Consider the following 21,211-nt stretch of genomic DNA (forward strand, 5'->3'; position numbering starts at 1 on the left):
TAATTCAATGAAATAAAGAACTGGTTTAAGGAAGCTGGCTGTGTATCCAGATGAGTTTACATTTGTGTCATGGCTTTGTCAATTAATAACAGCATGACCTCAGCTAAGACACTTAACTGCATGCCTTCTCAATGGCTTTACCTGTAAAATGGACGATAGAATAGCACATTCTTTACTATCACCTTATGTGAATTAATGACTTTGAATGCTAAAAATATTCATAACATTGTCTCCACATAATAACTGGGCCAGGGTAGGCAAAAAGGCAGGATCAAGAGGTAGGATTAAAAATAACGTGGTCAGGGAAGACCATGCTGAGACCGCAACGTTTGAAGAGACCTGAGGGAAAACAAACCATGTGGCTATTTAGAAGATGAAATAAAAAATTGCATGCCTATATACTTCTGCTTACATAGACAGGTATTTCATGATTTTAAAAAAAATTTATTTCTTTGACTTGAAACATTTTTTCTAATTTGTTTTCTGCCTTTTATTCATCCATCTTATTTCTGTATTATATCATTTCTTAAATACTTCAAATATATAGGCATGTGAGGGGGTGGAGGGGGGTTACCTGGCATATTTGAGAAAGGGCAAGGAAGGCAAGAGCAGAGTGAGATGAATTACAGTAGGTGATATATTCTGAGATATGACAGAGTGCATGGAGAGGTGGTACAGATCACGTTTGAAATTAAAGTCACTGTAAAGACTTTAAGTTATTGTTCTGAGTGAAGGTATCAGGGTATTGGAGAGTTTTATGCTGAAAGAGTAGTGACCATAATCACTAGCTGCTTGGTTGGGAACAGATTAATAAATGGGAGGTGCCAAGGGGATCCGTGAGGAATCATTGCAATAATCCCAGGAACAGGAGATGGGCACTGAGAACAAGAAGGTGGCAGAGGAATAGAAGGAAGTGGTCAGATGTAGGATATGTTTTGAAGACAACACTTTTAATAAGTGGGATCTTGTCTAATGAGAAACAAGACATTATAATATTAAGTAACAGGTGTGAAGGATTGTAAAAATGGCCACAGTGGAATATGGCAGAACTGATATTGTACAAGCCCCAAGCCTATGCTTGAAAATGTCTTTTAGATTCCTCTCTTGCTGCTGCTGCGATACCTGAAGCACTGCCTTGGGGAGAAGCTGGGTCAGCCTGCTCCGTGAAGAGAATCACATGGCACGGTAGCTCTCAAGCACCTGACAGACAGCCAGTCTCCCAATGCAAAGTGTTTCGCTGACCAGCAGCTGTCCAGAGACTGGCAAGAGAGTTGCTCAATGTAGCTCAGCCTCATTTACCAACCCATAGAATTTGGAACTAAATGAATGGATGTTTTATTAAACCACAAAGTTTCGAGGTGGTTTTTGACATGCTGCAATATATAATTGTTACAATGGATGATCTATACACTTTTTGCTGAATTTGGACCGGAATATTACTGTCTCCCAAAGATTGTGATATATAGTAAAATTGCCTATTATTTGTAAATTTAAAAATGTTTACCCTGAATCCCTAAAGACCAGGGAAATGTGGGGTGGCATCTCAGGAACACTAAAGCATGCCCTTGGCGGTTAAACGTTTATGTGTTGTTTATTGTAGGATCTAATTATAAGTAATTCTCAATATAAGTTTCTAAAACTACATATTCTGAGTCAGTTCCTTTCTCACTTGCCTAGAAGGCTTTCCCATCCTTATCTTCTTTCTTCATAAATTTCCAACATCTCCCAATTTTCAGACTCAGTTGGCGACTTCCTTTTAATTTCACTAAGGGACAAGAGGGGAAGATTCCAAAGGGAGCTTCCTCTGTAACCAACCAACCTGTCTACCCAACAGCCTGGATCTTTCCTCATAAACCATAGTTTGCCTTCCTTCCTGTTACTTTAAATGAACTAACCTAATTTGTAAAATATAAGTCAGATCAGCCAACCTATTTCTACACAGGATCTTACCTAACGCTCACCTTTTCAAGCACAACCTTCCATTGTGCCTTTCCATTTCGTCTGCATTGATTTTCCTCTCTTCAATGAATCTTTCTCCCTCTTTCATCCCCAATTTTTTAAATCTACATTCTCAAATTAAAATAGTAAGCCAATCTACTTTAGAATGAGTATTCATAAGTATATTTTCTAAAAGGAAGATTAACTTCTATAAGTATGTAAACAGATGTCAAATTATTTTACCATTTATATATAATTTATATATAATAATTTATATATAATTTACAGTTATTCTCTTATATTGACTTACTATTACAATACATACAATTTAGAGAAACTATTTGCATTTTCACTACAAAATGTTTAATTATTCAGTGTAATTACTTATAACATTTTAAAAATAAAATTATTGGTGACATTTTTGTCCTTCATATTTTGTTTAGATTTTACTTATTAGATTATTTTTTTCTCTCTTGTCCTTCAAAAACACTTTACATTATTTGCAAATGCATCTAATTAGAACACAGGGAATTATATTATGCATTTGGCAGCAGAGGTATAATGGATGCCAGCCGCAAGATCTTGAACTTCCAAATCTGGAATTTAAAATTTCTGAAATAACAACTCCCAATGTATTGCTGGCAATGCAGAAATACTGTTTATTTTCCATCTTGTCTGTAATAAACACAGTACTACTACAGATACTTCACTCAAAATTTTAGGGAAATATTTTTACAGAATGCACTGGAAATTTTTATAGCTTATATTCTCATAAAAATATTTTTATTAAACATTTCCTTTGGTTCTTGCATCATCTCTTTATTAAGTTGTTTAATGTTTGGAGCACATTTGGAAAATATTTTCAAGATGTGAAAGAAAGATGACCTTCCTTGCCCTAATTCCCTGGTGGGATTTTCTCGTGCACTGGAGAATGATGATGTGGTTGCTTGAAGCGGTGTTCCAGCTGTGCTCATGAGGCAGGAAAATATCAGTCTGGACACACGTAGCAAGTAGTGTGCACGTAGAGCATCGCAGAGATTGGATGTGTCCTGGAGAAGTCTATGAATGATCAGTGGTTTAGGGATGTGATTATTGTTGGCTTTGCTGGGACAATTCTGAATTAAAATAGGATTTTTTTTCCATTTCCATTGGAGTGAAATTCATCTGGGTAGACCATATACTCTGACAATTGGTTATAAAAAAGAAAAATATATATTTCTTGTATACAAGAGGCTCAAGAACATTATTCCTTAGGTAGTAACATCATGCCTGCATTGCAAAAATTAGTAAGGCTGACTGGTAGTGAAGAGATGCTCCAGGTAAAACTGGAAATTTACATATACTTTTCATGTCTATTTTCTGAGAGGTCTTGTGGAAGTGTGGATTTTTTGAAGACCATGGAAAATAATTAAAACAGCTACTGTAGGTAGCTGGATACAAGAGAACAAAATACGGAATTCAAACTAATAACAAAATCCTAGTGAAAATTTAATGGCAGGGATTTAAAAGAGAATCACTCAGCATTTTTCATGACCTTATATGAAATGCTCAGCCCTAGAGGAGAAGTAGAATAATCAAAGAATTGTGGAATTGAATTTGACAAAAGTTTACAAGAGAAGAGGATCAAGGAGCCAAATGCACATAGTATAAGTATATGAATATAGGATCCAAACATGAGGAAGAAATGGCCGAGGAAGTTAAGTGAAATTTTAACTGTAGTAACGGGTGAGAAATACGATGTATTTCAAAGAACTGGAGTTTATAATGGAGATAAGTAGAATACAGCAGAAAGAGAAAATGGGAGACATTTTTAAAAAACAAGCATTCGTGGTCAAAAGAAGAATTGCAGATTTTGAAATATTCAATGTAGACCAATGTTTAATAGTGGTGAAACACAGAAGGGGGTTCTATTTGTAGATAATTAAACTGGAACAGATTAGATGGAGTGGATAAACCTCATGAATTTAAGAAGCTATAAAACAGGGAAGAGGAGACTACAGAATAAATAGATGTCAATAGTTTTCAAAAAGGGAGGATACCATTGAAGATGGGGCATCAGCTATCCCTAATAACAATGGCAATCAAAGGATACTACTTGTGTCACACTACTTGTTTCTTTGAAGTTTCTGACAGAGCAACAGTATAATGTCCCTTTCCTATAGTAGTGAAGGATATAGTAGTTTCGGGGAAAAACAGTTTTCCATAATATTTACTCAAGGAAGAAGACCATGTATTCAAGCACACATTGAAAGTTTGAGTGGAGGATTTTATAACTGCTAGGGGGTTCCAATAAAAGAGTACAGTGGGTTAAGCCAGTGACTACTAAGTTTAAGAGCTTACAGTCCTGTACCTACTGCAGCTTCTATGTGGGATGGAAAACATCAATCATTGTTGATTGTTATGTAAAACTCTCTTTTATTTTAATATCGATGTCAGTATTTCAACTGCTGTAAAATTATAAACTTTTATACTTGGATAAGTCCCCCAGGAGCAAGTACTTCGCTGTCAGATACAGGCATGCTTCTCACTGTGCAGAGCTGCATTTCACCTGGGCTGGCTGCATGGAAACCCGCCCTCCGTCCCACCCCTCCTCTCTAGAGCCTGGGCTGTGTTGCTTTATATATATATATATATTTTTTTTTTAATTATACTTTACGTTCTAGGGTACATGTGCACAATGTGCAGTTTTGTTACACTTGTATACTTGTGCCATGTTGCTGTGCTGCACCCATTAACTCGTCATTTACATTAGGTATATCTCCTAATGCTATCCCTCCCCCCTCCTCCCACCCGACAACATGCCCTGGTGTGTGATGTTCTCCCTCCTCTGTCCAGGTTTTCTCATTGTTCATTTCCACCTATGAGTGAGAACATGTGGTGTTTGGTTTTTTGTCCTTGCGATAGTTTGCTGAGAATGATGGTTTCCAGCTTCATCCATGTCCCTACAAAGGACATGGACTCATCATTTTTTATGGCTGCATAGTACTCCATGGTGTATACATGCCACGTTTTCTTAATCCAGTCTATCATTGATGGACATTTGGGTTGGTTCCAAGTCTTTGCTATTGTGAGTAGTGCCACAATAAACATACGTGTGCATGTGTCTTTATAGCAGCATGATTTATATTCCTTTGGGTATATACCCAGTAATGGGATGGCTGGGTCAAATGGTATTTCTAGTTCTAGATCCCTGAGGAATCACCACAGTGTCTTCCACAGTAGTTGAACTAGTTTACAGTCCCACCAACAGTGTAAAAGTGTTCCTATTTCTCCACATCCTCTCCAGCACCTGTTGTTTCCTGACTTTTTAATGATCACCATTCTAACTGGTGTGAGATGATATCACATTGTGGTTTCGATTTGCATTTCTCTGATGACCAGTGATGATGAGCATTTTTTCATGTGTCTGTTGGCTGCATAAATGTCTTCTTTTGAGAAGTATCTGTTCATATCCTTCGCCCACTTTTTGATGGGGTTGTTTGTTTTTTTCCTGTAAATTTGTTTGAGTTCTTTGTAGATTCTGGATATTAGCCCTTTGTCAGATGAGTAGATTGCAAAACTTTTCTCCCATTCTGTAGGTTGCCTGTTCACTCTGATGGTAGTTTCTTTTGCTTTGCGGAAGCTCTTTGGTTTAATTAGATCCCATTTGTCAATTTTGGCTTTTGTTGCCATTGCTTTTGGTGTTTTAGACATGAAGTCCTTGCCCATGCCTATGTCCTGAATGGTAATGCCTAGGTTTTCTTCTAGGGTTTTTATGGTTTTAGGTCTAACATTTAAGTCTTTAATCCATCTTGAATTAATTTTTGTATAAGGTGTAAGGAAGGGATCCAGTTTCAGCTTTCTACATAGGGCTAGCCAGTTTTCCCAGGACCATTTGTTAAATAGGGAATCCTTTCCCCATTTCTTCTTTTTGTCAGGTTTGTCAAAGATCAGATGGTTGTAGATGTGTGGTATTATTTCTGAGGGCTCTGTTCATTGGTCTATATCTCTCTTTTGGTACCAGTACCATGCTGTTTTGTAGAAGTCAGGTAGTGTGATGCCTCCAGCTTTGTTCTTTTGGCTTAGGATTGACTTAGTAATGCGGGCTCTTTTTTGGTTCCATATGAACTTTAAAATAGTTTTTTCCAATTCTGTGAAGAAAGTCATTGGTAGCTTGATGGGGATGGCATTGAATCTATAAATGACCTTGGGCAGTATGGCCATTTTCACGGTATTGATTCTTCCTATCCACGAGCATGGAATGTTCTTCCATTTGTTTGTGTCCTCTTTTATTTCGTTGAGCAGTGGTTTGTAGTTCTCCTTGGAGAGAAACTTCACATCCCTTGTAAGTTGGATTCCTAGGTATTTGATTCTCTTTGAAGCAATTGTGAATGGGAGACCACTCATGATTTAGCTCTCGGTTTGTCTGTTATTGGTGTATAGGAATGCTTGTGATTTTTGCACATTGATTTTGTATCCTGAGACTTTGCTGAAGTTGCTTATCAGCTTAAGGAGATTTTGGGCTGAGACGATGGGGTTTTCTAGATATACAATCATGTCATCTGCAAACAGGGACAATTTGACTTCCTTTTTTCCTAATTGAATACCCTTTATTTCCTTCTCCTGCCTGATTGCCCTGGCCAGAACTTCCAACACTATGTGGAATAGGAGTGGTGAGAGAGGGCATCCCTGTCTTGTGCCAGTTTTCAAAGGGAATGCTTCCAGTTTTTGCCCATTCAGTTTGATATTGGCTGTGGGTTTGTCATAAATAGCTTTTATTATTTTGAGTTACGTCCCATCAATACCTAATTTATTGAGAGTTTTTAGCATGAAGGGTTGTTGAATTTTGTCAAAGGCCTTCTCTGCATCTATTGAGATAATCATGTGGTTTTTGTCTTTGGTTCAGTTTATATGCTGGATTACATTTATTGATTTGCGTATATTGAACCAGCTTTGCATCTCAGGGATGAAGCCCACTTGATCATGGTGGATAAGCTTTTTGATGTGCTGCTGGATTCGGTTTGCCAGTATTTTATTGAGGATTTTTGCATCGATGTTCATCAGGGATATTGGTCTAAAATTTTGTTGTTGTTGTTGTGTCTCTGCCTGGCTTTGGTATCTGGATGATGCTGGCCTCATAAAATGAGTTAGGGAGGATTCCCTCTTTTTCTATTGATTGGAATAGTTTCAGAAGGAATGGTACCAGTTCCTCCTTGTACCTCTGGTAGAATTCGGCTGTGATTCCATCTGGTCCTGGACTTTTTTTGGTTGGTAAGCTATTCATTACTGCCTCAATTTCAGAGCCTGTGATTGGTCTATTCAGAGATTCTACTGCTTCCTGGTTTAGTCTTGGGAGGGTGTATGTGTCGAGGAATTTATCCATTTCTTCGAGATTTTCTAGTTTATTTGCGTAGAGGTGTTTATAGTATTCTCTGATGGTAGTTTGTATTTCTGTGGGATTGGTGGTGATATCCCCTTTATCATTTTTTATTGCATCTATTTGATTCTTCTCTCTTTTCTTCTTTATTAGTCTTGCTAGCGGTCTATCAATTTTGTTGTTCTTTTCAAAAAACCAACTCCTGGATTCATTAATTTTTTGAAGGGTTTTTTGTGTCTCTATTTCCTTCAGTTCTGCTCTGATCTTAGTTATTTCTAGCCTTCTGCTAGCTTTTGAATGTGTTTGCTCTCGCTTTTCTAGTTCTTTTAATTGTGATGTTAGGGTGTCAATGTTAGATATTTCCTGCTTTCTCTCGTGGGCATTTAGTGCTATAAATTTCCCTCTACACACTGCTTTGAATGTGTCCCAGATATTCTGGTATGTTGTGTCTTTGTTCTCATTGGTTTCAAAGAACATCTTTATTTCTGCCTTCATTTCATTATGTACCCAGTAGTCACTCAGGAGCAGGTTGTTCAGTTTCCATGTAGTTGAGAAGTTTTGAGTGAGTTTCTTAATCCTGAGTTCTAGTTTGATTGCACTGTGGTCTGAGAGACAGTTTGTTAGAATTTCTGTTCTTTTACATTTGCTGAGGAGTGCTTTACTTCCAAATATGTGGTCAATTTTGGAACAGGTGTGGTGTGGTGCTGAGAAGAATGTGTATTCTGTTGATTTGGGGTGGAGAGTTCTGTAGATGTCTATTAGATCCGCTTGGTGCAGAGCTGAGTTCAATTACTGGGTATCCTTGTTAACTTTCTGTCTCATTGATCTGTCTAATGTTGATAGTGGGGTGTTATAGTCTCCCATTATTATTGTGTGGGAGTCTGAGTCTCTTTGCAAGTCTAAGAACTTGCTTTATGAATCTGGGTGCTCCTGTATTGGGTGCATATATATTTAGGATAGTTAGCTCTTCTTGTTGAATTGATCCCTTTACCATTATGTAATGGCCTTCTTTGTCCCTTTTGGATCTTCATTGCTTTAAAGTCTGTTTTATCAGAGACTAGGATTGCAACCCCTGCCTTTTTTTGTTTTCCGTTTGCTTGGTAGGTCTTCCTCCCTCCCTTTATTTTGAGCCTATGTGTGAAAAAGAATAAAAAGAAATGAACAAAGCCTCCAAGAAATATGGGACTATGTGAAAAGACCAAATCTATGTCTGATTGGTGTACCTGAAAGTGACGGGGAGAATGGAACCAGTTGGAAAACACTCTGCAGGGTATTATCCAGGAGAACTTCCCCAACCTAGCAAGGCAGGCCAACATTCAAATTCAGGAAATACAGAGAACGCCACAAAGATACTCCTCGAGAAGAGCAACTCCAAGACACATAATTGTCAGATTCACCAAAGTTGAAATGAAGGAAAAAAGTTAAGGGCAGCCAGAGAGAAAGGTCAGGTTACCCACAAAGGGAAGTCCACCAGACTAACAGCAGATCTCTCGGCAGAAACTCTACAAGCCAGAAGAGAGTGGGTGCCAATATTCAACATTCTTAGAGACAAGAATTTTCAACCCAGAAGTTCATATCCAGCCAAACTAAGCTTCATAAGTGAAGGAGAAATAAAATCCTTTACAGACAAGCAAATGCTGAGAGATTTTGTCACCACCAGGCCTGTCCTACAAGAGCTCCTGAAGGAAGCACTAAACATGGAAAGGAACAACCGGTACCAGCCACTGCAAAAACATGCCAAATTGTAAAGACCATCGATGCTAGGAAGAAAATGCATCAACTAAAGAGCAAAATAACCAGCTAACATCATAACGACAGGATCAAATTCACACATAACAATATTAACCTTAAATGTAAATGGGCTAAATGCTCCAATTAAAAGACACAGACTGGCAAATTGGATAAAGAGTCAAGACCCATCAGTATGCTGTATTCTGTTTGCTTTTGAGTCTCAGATCCCAGGTCAGCCCGCATCTCGGCTCTGTGTCATTTCCTTTGTGTTTATATGGCGTTTTGTCTGTGTTGCTGTGTAGAGTAAATAAACTGTTTATATAAAGAAAAAAAGAAAGAATTGTCACACGAACAAGGTCACAGCCTGAATTTAACTGCAATAAGTGCCAGAAAAATCTGTGTGAGACCACTCCAGTGAAAGAAGAAGTGACCGAAGAAAGGACAATCTAGATAGAGCCCAACTAGAAATTGTAGCAGCGAATTAAAGGGAAGTGCCATATCTTTGAAACGAATGAAAAGCTATATCTCTGAGGAAGATGATCTAGGCTTGAATGAGCCAAGAGAAGAACTCACAAGTCCATGAGAAACACTTCAGTAGATATCAGCATATAGGATCCCATTACAAAAATGATCCAGCCAACTCCAAAACAGCATAAGAACCTTTGTAAATTCAGAGAAACCTTTCTCCAAGCATCATGATGTCACTAAGTCTCCTATTTCACCCACATGTCTATAAGCCCTCTTTGGTTGGAAAATGGAGAGGAGGAAGAATTCCAAAGGATTGAATATTTATAAAACTAAGCTGCTAAAACTGAACTAGAATGAATTACTATTAAATGGTTGATATAAATACCTTGGCCACATGCAACAACTTGGCTGGTGACAACTGCACATCTTATTATTTGTTCAAAACTATTCTCTTCCTGCCCTGACAGTATTTTATGGTAAGAGGAGTATTGCAATCCACCACATTGACTTTGCCTTGGCCATGGGTCTTGTTTTGTTCAGTGGATATTGAACAGAACTGACATATATCATGTCTAAGCAGAAGGTTTAAATATGCTCATATGGTTTCCTGGGACCTCTTCCTTTCTCTCCACCATGAGAACAAAATGTTTCAAATAAAAGCCAGTCCTTCATCTTGCATTCTGAAATGACAAGATATACGAAGCAAAGTCTAGCTGAGTCAGACAATCCAGATGGAGAAAAAAGTCATAACTGAATTTCAGCCTTCCTGTGACATGAGAAAGAAATAAATGCTTATTGCTAAATGCACAGAGAGACTGTTTTTGTTTATTTTCATAGCAGCATAAAAGCTGACTTATTAATTGGTTTATAAAAAGATTATATGAATTATGGTTATGATTATGCAAATGACCTTTTTCAATAGAGGATCAACTCTGACAGCTAGTATCATTGGATTCTGTTATTCAAAGTGTCTCTCTCTTCTTGACAGTCATTACTCTTTGAGACACATACACTTGGATGGAGGATAGTTCTACATCTTTTCTTTTCCATTAGTCTTTTTCAGTACTTTTTGTTGCAGAAATTATCTACATTGTCATCAACTTTCAGATATATTTGTTATACTGTTTTCATATAGCTCTATATTTTCTGTCTTTACCAGTTTGCCCAAATATAAGTGTGTCTAGCATATTCTTTTTACATAAAATAAGTCATCAGAAACTTTGAGTCTTTAGGGTATTAACATTGCCATTTGGTGGTGGTAAAATTTTTTATGGAAAATAATTTATAACATTTAAATTTTATTAACTCCAATTAACGGCAGAAAATGAGAAAAGTAAACAAAATAACTGAGTGCCTACAGGTGAAGTGGTTCTCTGCTGATAGCCATTGAAATATTGGCATTAAATTTTCACCCTAAAATGGAATAATAGTCAATGTGATCTATTTAAAAACTATATAGGATCATGATTTCATAATTAAATTAAATATAATTCTATTGCATTCAAATTTGTAAATTGACTTATTCAGTCAATTCCTCATTATTTGCAGCTGCAGTCATTTGAGTTAATTAGGTAAAAAGTCAACGAGATGCTACCATTGATTTAATGAAATCTTTGAAGACACTTTTTATTGCTAGTATGCTATGGCAGAATACTTACCTCAGAGAAATTCCTTCATGGGACTCTGTGAACTAGGTCTATCACATCTATCTCTTACTGTTTATAATACTGGGAGAGAATATAAATAATTGAATTATTTCTTCACTACTAGACATCAACCACTGGATTTGGATCCCCTGTGCTCTAAAGGAGGCCATTTTGCCATCAGACCTTAACATTCTCTTAGGTACCTAACACACCAACATTGACAGAGATATTAGCAATATTTTACAGGACTTGTATAGCAAGCTTAACACTGTTTAAAAAATAATATCATGTTTATAAATTGAGCTTAAGCTCTTGCTAAACAATCTCAGGCATCCTTAAATTCATCAGAGTGGTTAAAAATAACATCAGGATAACAACAATATTCTATTGCGAACTTATTGCCCAACTTCTAATTTTCATGGGAAGTTTTGTTCTTCAGATAATGCTACTTGGGCTTCTAAATACCGAAACACAGAAAACTCTGCATAATGAAGGGATAAATATCAAAGCAGTGAAACAAATGAGGTCTTGATTTCTCCTTTTATTGCAATGCCCTGAATTTTGTTTATATATAAAAAATAAAAATGGCTCTCTAATTTTTCCCCTTTAAAAAACGTTATGTGGAAACACTTAAGTACAAACTGAGTTTTTTTCATGACTACATTTTAATGTGACATCAGCCTACCTCTTCCACACAACAGAGTGTTCATTAAAATCTGCAAGCTGCTGCAGCAAAGGTCTTCTGTCAAGGTTTCTGTGCATTTCCCCTTTGGTTTCACATTTTTAATTGGTTTAACCAAAAAGAACATAATCTCTACCTGGCAACAGGAAGATATCCAAGTTTCATATTAGCTTTCTTATCTCTAGTGGCTATCTCCAGCAATACAGAACACTAACAAACAAAAATCTAAGGACCTCAGTGACTAGAAAAAAGAGAAAGAAAATCATTTTTGGAAAGTTTTACCACCAGACCACATGGTTCCACGCAATTTTCTCTGGTGTGGTCTCAAACATATTGTAAGAAGATTTCCAATAAGTTGAGGATTTTTTTTGTTAAGGCGCTATATTGTCAAGCTGTTAGAGTAATGCAGCTGGGTCTAAAATTTTTGGCTTTTTAGTCAAAGCTGAACAGTGTCCATAGATTTTTCTGAGCCACTTCCAACATACAGTAGCAGCTGCTGTGTTTATGTACAATACCACTGTGCAAGCAGCAATTAAACTACAAAATTCCAGATACGTAGTTGGGAAGCAGCAGGCAGTCAGCATACAACTGGCATTGAGCTAAAACAGAAAAGATTCCTACTTTTGAAATGTAAGTCAAGCTAAGAAACCCACGTTGCTGTGTACAGAAAATGGTGAGTAACAACAAACACTACTTGATAAAAGAGGACAAGAATCTTCCACATAAAATATAAATTTTGTTTTCATATTTTCCACATGTGGCTTCAAAAAATAATTACAAGCAACATGACTTCTTTTGATATGTTATAAAATAATTAATATTTAAGATATGCTTCTTATACTAAGGTACTATTTGAGTGTATATCCTCCATGTGCAAATCCTAATAGTAATCTTATTAGGGAAAATGATTTTTAAATAGTTACAGATTTTCCTTTTGACATTGGGGGAATATGAATAATGATGCCAAAATATCTCAGATGAGAAAAAGGCAATTATTGTCACAAGAATTTCACTTTCTGGGTACTTCCTATCCTGCAAGTTTTAGATACAGTGTAAAAACTGCCTGAAAAACTAAATTTAGTAGACATAACATTTCAGCATCTGTCATTAACCCCAAATGGGATATTTTCTCCGTGATTGACTGTTTTCTGGGATATTAACTGGAACAACATCAGGCGAGCCTGGTTACCCTTCATTAATGTAGTGTCCAATGTTATAATCTTCCATATATTGTTAAATAAATCTTTTCGTGCTTTAAGGAGAGTATGCTATCTTGCCATATTTGGGAAAAATAATTTACTTTTATAATTTATTGGTTTATTAAAGGATATAAAATAAACTTGATTTAATTCATACTTATTCCATCGTCTAATGAAAGAAACCTTAAATATAAATATCAGAGATGTTGTGTTTGTGTATTAATGTAACACAAACAAAAACCACTTGGTCTCTTTCCGATATTTCAAACACTCCTGGAATTTCAGTTATTATTTCTATCTGTATCTCTTTTCACTTCGGACACTGCATAATATCATTGAATTGCCCTGTTTCTAGCATCAACACTAACGGGGAGGTAAAATATAGGATATCTACCTGAAAAGATTCCAAAAGAGCTGAAATTTGATCCTATGTAAATAACTCATTAATTGTAAAACCTTGAGTGGTCATTTAAGCCTGGTTAAATTTGGCACTTTTTAAATAATTAAACCTATGACTCTCTAAAGAGTGTGTAAGACAATTTCTCAAAGCGGGGTACAATTACCCTATGGGGCATTGTGGATGTGGCTGGAGCAATACCAGATCAATTGCAAGGCACTCCTCATGGTTAGAGGCCATGCCTTCCTGTTTACTGCTGTCTTCCATTCCCCCACTTCATTGTCTGCCGTGGAGTAGGTACTCAATACATGTTTGATAAATAGAGATTGAAGCATTTCAAATTTGGGGAGTGCCAATTTAACAAAATGTTATTTAGTTGCAAAAGAGTTTTTTTAAATATTAAAATGGCATTGACGTATTATTTAGTAAATTGCAATATATGAATTTTTTTTTTTTTTTGAGATGGAGTCTCACCCTGTTGCCGAGGCTAGAGTGCAATGGCTATCTCAGCTCACTGCAACCTCTGCCTCCCGGGTTCAAATGATTCTCCTGCCTCAGCTTCCCGAGTAGCTGGGATTACAGGCACCCACCACCACACTCAGCTAATTTTTGTATTTTTGGTAGAGATGGGGTTTCACCATGTTGACCAAGCTGGTGTCGAACTCCTGACCTTGTGATCCGCCCAAATCGGCCTCCCAGAGTGCTGGGATTACAGGTGCGAGCCACTGCACCCGGCCAGATTATTTTATTTTATTTTATTTATTTTTCATTTATAGTGATTCCAATTGTCATATCTCGTAAGACATTTAAGAAATGGAAGTTTACACTTGGGATATGGATTGCTATTTGGCCCTGAAAATATATTTATCTGTTCTTTTGTATTAATCCTTTTAAGTGGGCTGCCCATTTAGCAACCAAGTGTTTCAGTCTTCATGTTATGGAAGCCTGTTTGTGTTGACCAATATGCAGAGCTCCTCTTTTTCCTGGGACACATGTAAACTACATTCACTGAGCCCCCTTACATCCCAGTGCCACCATGTAATGTGTCTGGGACATTGGAATTGACATATGCCAATTTCCAGCCTAATCTTGGAAATGGCCCATGAAAATGTCCTCCCACTCCTGCTCATTGCTCAATTAGATACCAGGAGTTCATGTAAGACCCCAAGACTCTAAGTGGAAGTGGAAACACTATATAGAGCATCTGTGTCTCTGAATGATTACATGGAAGAGAACCTTTCAGAAGACCTATATAAATGAGAACACATGCCTTTGTTTGAGCAGGGAATAAAACTTCACTCTATTAAACTAATTGGGATATTGAGATTCTTTATTCCTGCAAAGAAGCTTAGCCTACCCTAAATAAAGCAAATTTGTATCCAGAAATGGGGAGCTGGGATATCAAATTATTATGTGTCATTGGCTTAATGTTAAAGTGTGGAAGATAAGGACTTTTATATTGAAACTTGTAAAGATATAGGTTATGTGTCAGGAAAACTTTTGATAAAATCATCAACTTTGACAGCATAAAAGGGCTTAGTATATGCCATTGTGCTGGAAGCCATAAGGTAAGAAGTTGGAAAATAATGTCACAGTTGTAGGTGTTGGCTAGAATTCACTAGTTTTGGGAAAAATATGATGAGAAAGATGAGTTTGGGAAATAATTGAATGATTTATAAGTAAGAAAATACATAGATTATAAAGCTTTCATAAATTCTTGAACTTTCAGAGTTAGAAAATCATATTGTACTTACACTTCAAATAGTTGAAATGAAAAATTTAAGTCTTTGAGGCTGGGCCCAGCGGCTCATGCCTGTAATCCCAGCACTTCAGGAAGCTGAGGTGGGAGGATCGCTTGAGGCCAGGAATTTGAGACTTGCTTGGGCAACATAGTGAGACACCGTCACTACAAAAAATACAAAAATCAGCTGGGCATGGTGATGTGTGCCTGTAGTTGAAACTACCTGGAAGGGATACCTTGAGCCCAGGAGGTCGAGGCTGCAGCAAGCTATGATAGCACCACTACACACTCTAGCCTGCGTAAAGGAGTGAGAACCAGACTCCAAAAATAGTCTTGGATAGCACAGGACTAGTGACATTTCTCATTGAACAATGTAATCAAGACATACGGTGGTATGACCTGGAGAAAGTGGCACTGGAACAAGAAAGAAATGAGATAAAACATATTTGAAAGTTATATCTAAGAAAGAAATGTTGGATTGGTTAGTAGCATTGAAAGGATTAGAAGAGACTGTTTTGAGAGGACTGTATTGCCTAAGAAATGAGGAGCCCAAGCTAAAATAAAAATGTCTCTTAGGTCAGGCGCGGTGGCTCATGCCTGTAATCCTAGCACTTTGGGAAGCTGAGGTGGGTGGACTGCTTGAGGCCAGGAGTTTAAGACCAGCCTAGCCAACGTGGCGAAACCGTGTTTCTACTAAAAATACAAAAATTAGCCAGGCATGGTGGTACGTGCCTGTAGTCCCAGCTACTTGGGAGGCTGAGACAGGAGAGTCCCTTGAACGCAGGAGAAGGAGGCTGCAGTGAGCAGTGATCATGCCACTGCACTCCAGCCTGGGGGACAAGAGTGAGACCCCGTCTCAAAGAAAAAAATGTCTTTCGATTATGACACTCAGAGTCATCAGGCTCCAGCCTTACAAAGGCAGGAGTGGGCTGTGAAAATGAAGAGGCTGCTGACACCCAAGGTGTGAAGCAGCCCCTCACTACTGCTGAGGAGGGATGGATATGCTGGTTTTCTCCTAGGCTTCTGCTGATACCACCCTACTGGGTACCTTATTGCCGATACTATGGAGTCAGCAGTTGCCTTGTTATCTCTAGCTAGAGATGAAAGCCCTGACCCTCCTTTCCACATGCCTCCTCTGATACGACCCACTTATAATAATAAGCTTCACTATATTCTTGATACCTAGGAAACAGTTCAATTGGAATATTTTCTACTATAATATAAATTTGTCAATTTCTTCCTGTCATTCTGTGAAATAATATGCAATGAGGTGTATTTCAATTTAACATATTATTTTTTCTGGTATTTTTTTTTTAAATCACAATGAAGGTAGTGACCTTCATGAGATACTACCCACTTGGAGTAGGTGGCACCTTGTTCCTGCCAGGTGGAGTGTTGATGTCCAGGTCCTCCATGTAGTCTCCGACACTGTGGAAAATGATTTCTAGTTGCCCTGGCAGGGCTGAATGTCCCAATTCTCTATTCAGCCTACTCTGAGACCACCTTGGTGGTGGATGGTGGTATTTGGGTCACCTCATTACAACTTGGGAAGTGTGGAAGTCCAGGATCCCCAGGCAGCCTTTGTGGGTGTGGAAGAGGGGTAAGGGTTGAGGTCACATTTTGTTTTCTGTGTTTTCTGTGGCTAGAGTTGGGCAGTATTGACTGTACATTTTCTGCATGTTTATGCTTCCCCTTCTGGTCAGCTGGCTAGAGACAGCAAGCTTTATCGGAGCCTTTATTGGCATTTCTGGGTTGTCAGCTTCTTCTGCACACAGTCTGGGGTACAGGAGGCAAAATGAAAGCTCAGAGCACTCACCAGCACATCATCTTTGGCTGCCGAGGTCCCTGGCTGGTCTGCCATCTTCCCTCCACTTTTAGAGTCTTCTTAAACACTATAACATATTAAGTATTTTTAGTTGAACTTAAGTAAAGATATAGGGAAAAGTACATCTATCCCATCTTTCTAGAAATAGAAGTTGTATAATTTTAAAAGTATTATCATATATAGTGTTATTAATATCAAAATGTTTGAGGTCAGAAAAATTGTAATATGAGTAAGTTATTTTACAGTTGAGACATGTCAACATAACAATCTAGAATTGTCAAGTCGATTGTTAGACGGTTCTCAAGGCTGGGGATTTATTGCATCCTACATTGCTTCAAGCTTAACATAGAATTCTCTAACCCATGAAGATTCACTATATTCTTGATACCTAGGAAACAGTTCAATTGGAATATTTTCTACTATAATATAAATTGTCAATTTCTTCTTGTCATTCTGTCAAATAATATGCAATGAAGTGTATTTCAATTTAACATTATATTCATTTTCCTGGTAGTTTTTTGTTTTATCATAATGAGGTAATGACCTTCATTAGCCTTATTTTTTTTATTTAACATTCTTCAATCTTCTATGTTAATACAGCAGCATTAACTCTATTTCTTAACTTTTAAATTTCAATCTTTTTGTGTTCTTGTAAGTGGTGTATAGCTGGATTTGGGAAAAAAAAAGTAAAGGTATTATCTTCTTTGTAACTAGTGAGTTGCTATCATTTTTGATATTTTTTTATTTGTTACTTCCATCCATTTTTCATGCTTTCCTTAACCCTGCTTTTTCTCTTTTTTTTGCATCTTACCTTCCTTGTAATTGATTGGGGTTAGCATCCTCCTTTTTACTGCCTTTATTTTGAGCAACTGATACCGTATTTCTGTTTCATAGTGATTCACTTTAAATTGTTATTAAATTTAACTTTTATTATTATTATTATTATTCGAGATGGAATCTCCCTCTTGTTGCCGAGGCTGGAGTGCCATGGCATGATCTTGGCTCACTGCAACCTCCACCTCCCGGGTTCAAGCAATTCTCCTGCCTCAGCCTCCTAAGTAGCTGGGATTACAGGTGCCCACCACCACGCCCAGCTAATTTGTTTGTGTGTGTGTGTGTATGTGTGTGTGTGTGTAATTTTAGTTAAGAAGGGGTTTCACCATGTTGGCCAGGCTGGTCTCAAAACTCCTGACCTCAGGTGATCCGTCTGCCTCAGTCTTCCAAAGTGCTGGGATTACAGGAGTGAGCCACTGCACCCAGTCTAAATTTAACTTTTAAAAGCAAATATCACCATTATGCTTGTTGAAAATAATTGGGGATCTTAGACTCCTTTAATTCTGACTACCAGCTTCTGTGGTACATGCTGTATATTTCAGCATTATAATTCTACCCATTGCATATTCATCAAATTAGTCATTTTCTTATTGTTACTTCTGCCTCCCCATGTCAGTTTTTCCTCTTGAATCTTTCATTTAGGATCCACGTTTTTTCCCAAATACTTCATCACCATTTTCCAGTTTTATTGTATGAGAAATAAATTCCCATAGTCTTTTTTGAAAGTGACTTTATTTCATGAACTGTTGTAGAGTCATGGTTTCATTGCACAAAATTATACTATTTTTTTCTACTGTCAGCAATTTGAAAATGTTAGAATAATTTGCACCATACATAAATTCAGGCATACTCAATATTATGTGGCATATTACACTACCTCACTGTATTTCCGTGTGTTTTTCAGAATGTTCTAATTTAAATGAAGTTCACTCCACAGCCACCTAATTCCTCTGACTTGAGTTATATCCAAGTGTCTCAAAATGTGACACAGACTTTATTTTGCTACTTGCCATGCCCTTACCGTTGACATTGAAGAACGGTACAAATGGGGTCACTCATTCATCTCCTTGCTCTAATTCATCCTAGGTCAACTGAAAAAGTGTTTGATGACAACTTGCAGCATAGAGACAGAGAAGACACACGGGCATATGCTTTGGACTGCAAAATCCCTAAGGTGTCCTTCCAAATGTTAACTGGGGATTCTATAAAAGAAGCAACAATGTTGATTATTTAATTATAGTATTGAAAGAAGTGCTATAGTGAGTCAACTTGGCTCACAATACAAGACACTTGAAGACTAGAGCATGCTCTTGGGTTCTTAATAAACTGTGATCAGTTTGTACCTCCAGGTGAACATGCTTATTTTGACCTTATTGAAGTTTATGCCTTTACCTGTTAGTGTCCTTTATCTTCTCACATCTATTGTTGCCTTTGAAAAATCCGTTGGGAATTTTCTAAGTCTGATCATTTGTAAGATAACTTTTCTTTTTTAGGTTATGGGTTGTTTTTCTTATCCCTTATCTTTTTCTTTCTTCTCCATCTTTTACTGGTATATAACTAGAAATAGATTTTAAAATACTTTTCCAGACTTCATAAGTTTTTATAATATGAGATTACATGTTTCATCAACTCTGAAATATCCTCAGTCATTCTTTTCTTTGAATATTGTCTTCCCTAATTCTCTTTATTCTATCCTTCCGGAATTCTTTTCCAAAGATTCTCTGGACATTCTCATTTCTTCTCCATGTCTCTCCAATTTTCTTATATTTTCTTTATTTCTCGGTCTTTCCTTCTAAGCAAAGCTTGTGAAAATTAATGCTATTCTCTTTCATGGGCTCTTACCCTGGGATGTCAGTTATACAGAAAAAAAAAGTCGTATTCAAGAATGAGAATCTATTCTTGGTCTTTGGAGATCAAGTCAGTGTTAATTTAAATATGAGTTTATTGGCCCTATTTTCCTTCAGATTTAGAAGGATCTGTGATTCTTTTCAATACTGCGGCACTGTGTAACTTTCTTAGCCGGAAAACAGTGCACTTTTCCCTGAAAATGATAACTCAACTCTCCATAATGTCTCTTTCTAGTATCAAAATTTTATGGTGCATAAGTTCCACAGAAGGGTAAATATGTAAATAATGGCATACAATCTTAATGATTTTAATCTTATTGAAACACTTATGCAAGTTAAAATTTTAGTTTTGCTCTTGCTTGTAATTTTGTGGCAAATTTTCTCCATTTCTTCTAGATTTGAATGGAATTTAAAAATATCCCTAAACCTTTACTTTATGATTAAGAATATGATCATTGAGGGCAAACAAGAAGAGATGATTTTACACTGTTATCATGAGACAACTTTTTAAAAGACAATTTTTAATGAATCAGCAATTGCTGTTTTGATACTATAAAAGATGCAACGTATAAGATATAACTCGCTCTTCAGGAAGTTCAGGAGGACTTTCAATTAAACAGTAAGAGCAAACTAATAAGACATGAGATGTTTAGGAAAAGAAATATGCCTCTTGAGTTCTCATCAGATATATTTTTAACAGAGTTACAAGAAAAGAAAACCTTAAATTCCTTCATGTGCATAATGAAACACTGATGATGTTATCCTTGGGAAGATTTTTTTTTTCTGTGGAATGTATCCATATGGCCTTCAAATTCTTGAACACCCTAGAATGACATTCTAATTGAAGAACAACAGAAGAGAGGTCAAAGAAAATAAAGCTTTAAACATTCCAAGAAATTTCCCTCATTTTAACCTTCACCTATAGCCTCCGTTTTTTTTACCCCTTCCCTCAGTTTCCCCATACAAGGTTATTTGAAGGTTTTTCCCCCCTGCTTCTCTCCTTTTTCCTCTTCGACTTTATCCTGTTTAAGCTACAATGTCTAATGTCTGCAGTTGTTCTGAGTACATATTGTGAGACATATATATGTTGATTTTTCTTTCACAGTGCAAAGTATCTAAATAGAAGAAGCTATTTTTGCAGGAATGATATGGCCTTTTGCTTTCTGTTCTCTGGTCAACTCAATTAAGGCATACACAAGACATTACAATGGTATTTAAAGTGAAATATTTATGAAGTGATTTAAATACTAATGACACAGCATTCCTAAAGGAGTCACAAAATTAAAGGATAAGAACATTCTGCACCAGCGTTTTAGTCCCTCAGTCTGTTGCATGTTGCATATATTGTTTCTCATTACTCAAGTTTGTAGAAATGTAACCGGGAGACAGAAGAGAAAAAGAGCTTGTGGGGAATGAAGAATTATATGTGAAGGACATGCCCTCTATTTTTACCCTTGAATATTAATACCAAGTCCAACTTTACATGGTTTACATAAGAAGCTCCTTGTGCAGTAATTCCAACTATCCCAGACACAATCTTCACCTTT

General features: G+C 37.0%; 1 protein-coding gene across 1 annotated transcript in view; it reads left to right on the plus strand.

Annotated features, from left to right (window-relative positions):
- The window catches only part of LOC134761104 (uncharacterized), a 96,074-nt gene extending 75,106 nt beyond the window's left edge, over positions 1-20,968 (plus strand). Inside the window, exon 3 of the mRNA XM_063722439.1 lies at positions 18,904-20,968. Coding sequence (XP_063578509.1) covers positions 18,904-19,051 — 148 coding nt within the window. The 3' untranslated portion in view covers positions 19,052-20,968. The remainder of the gene's footprint in view (positions 1-18,903) is intronic.
- Positions 20,969-21,211: the final 243 nt, after the last annotated feature.

Source organism: Pongo abelii, chromosome 2 (genome assembly GCF_028885655.2).
Source record: "Pongo abelii isolate AG06213 chromosome 2, NHGRI_mPonAbe1-v2.0_pri, whole genome shotgun sequence".
NCBI classification, from domain to species: Eukaryota; Metazoa; Chordata; class Mammalia; order Primates; family Hominidae; genus Pongo; species Pongo abelii.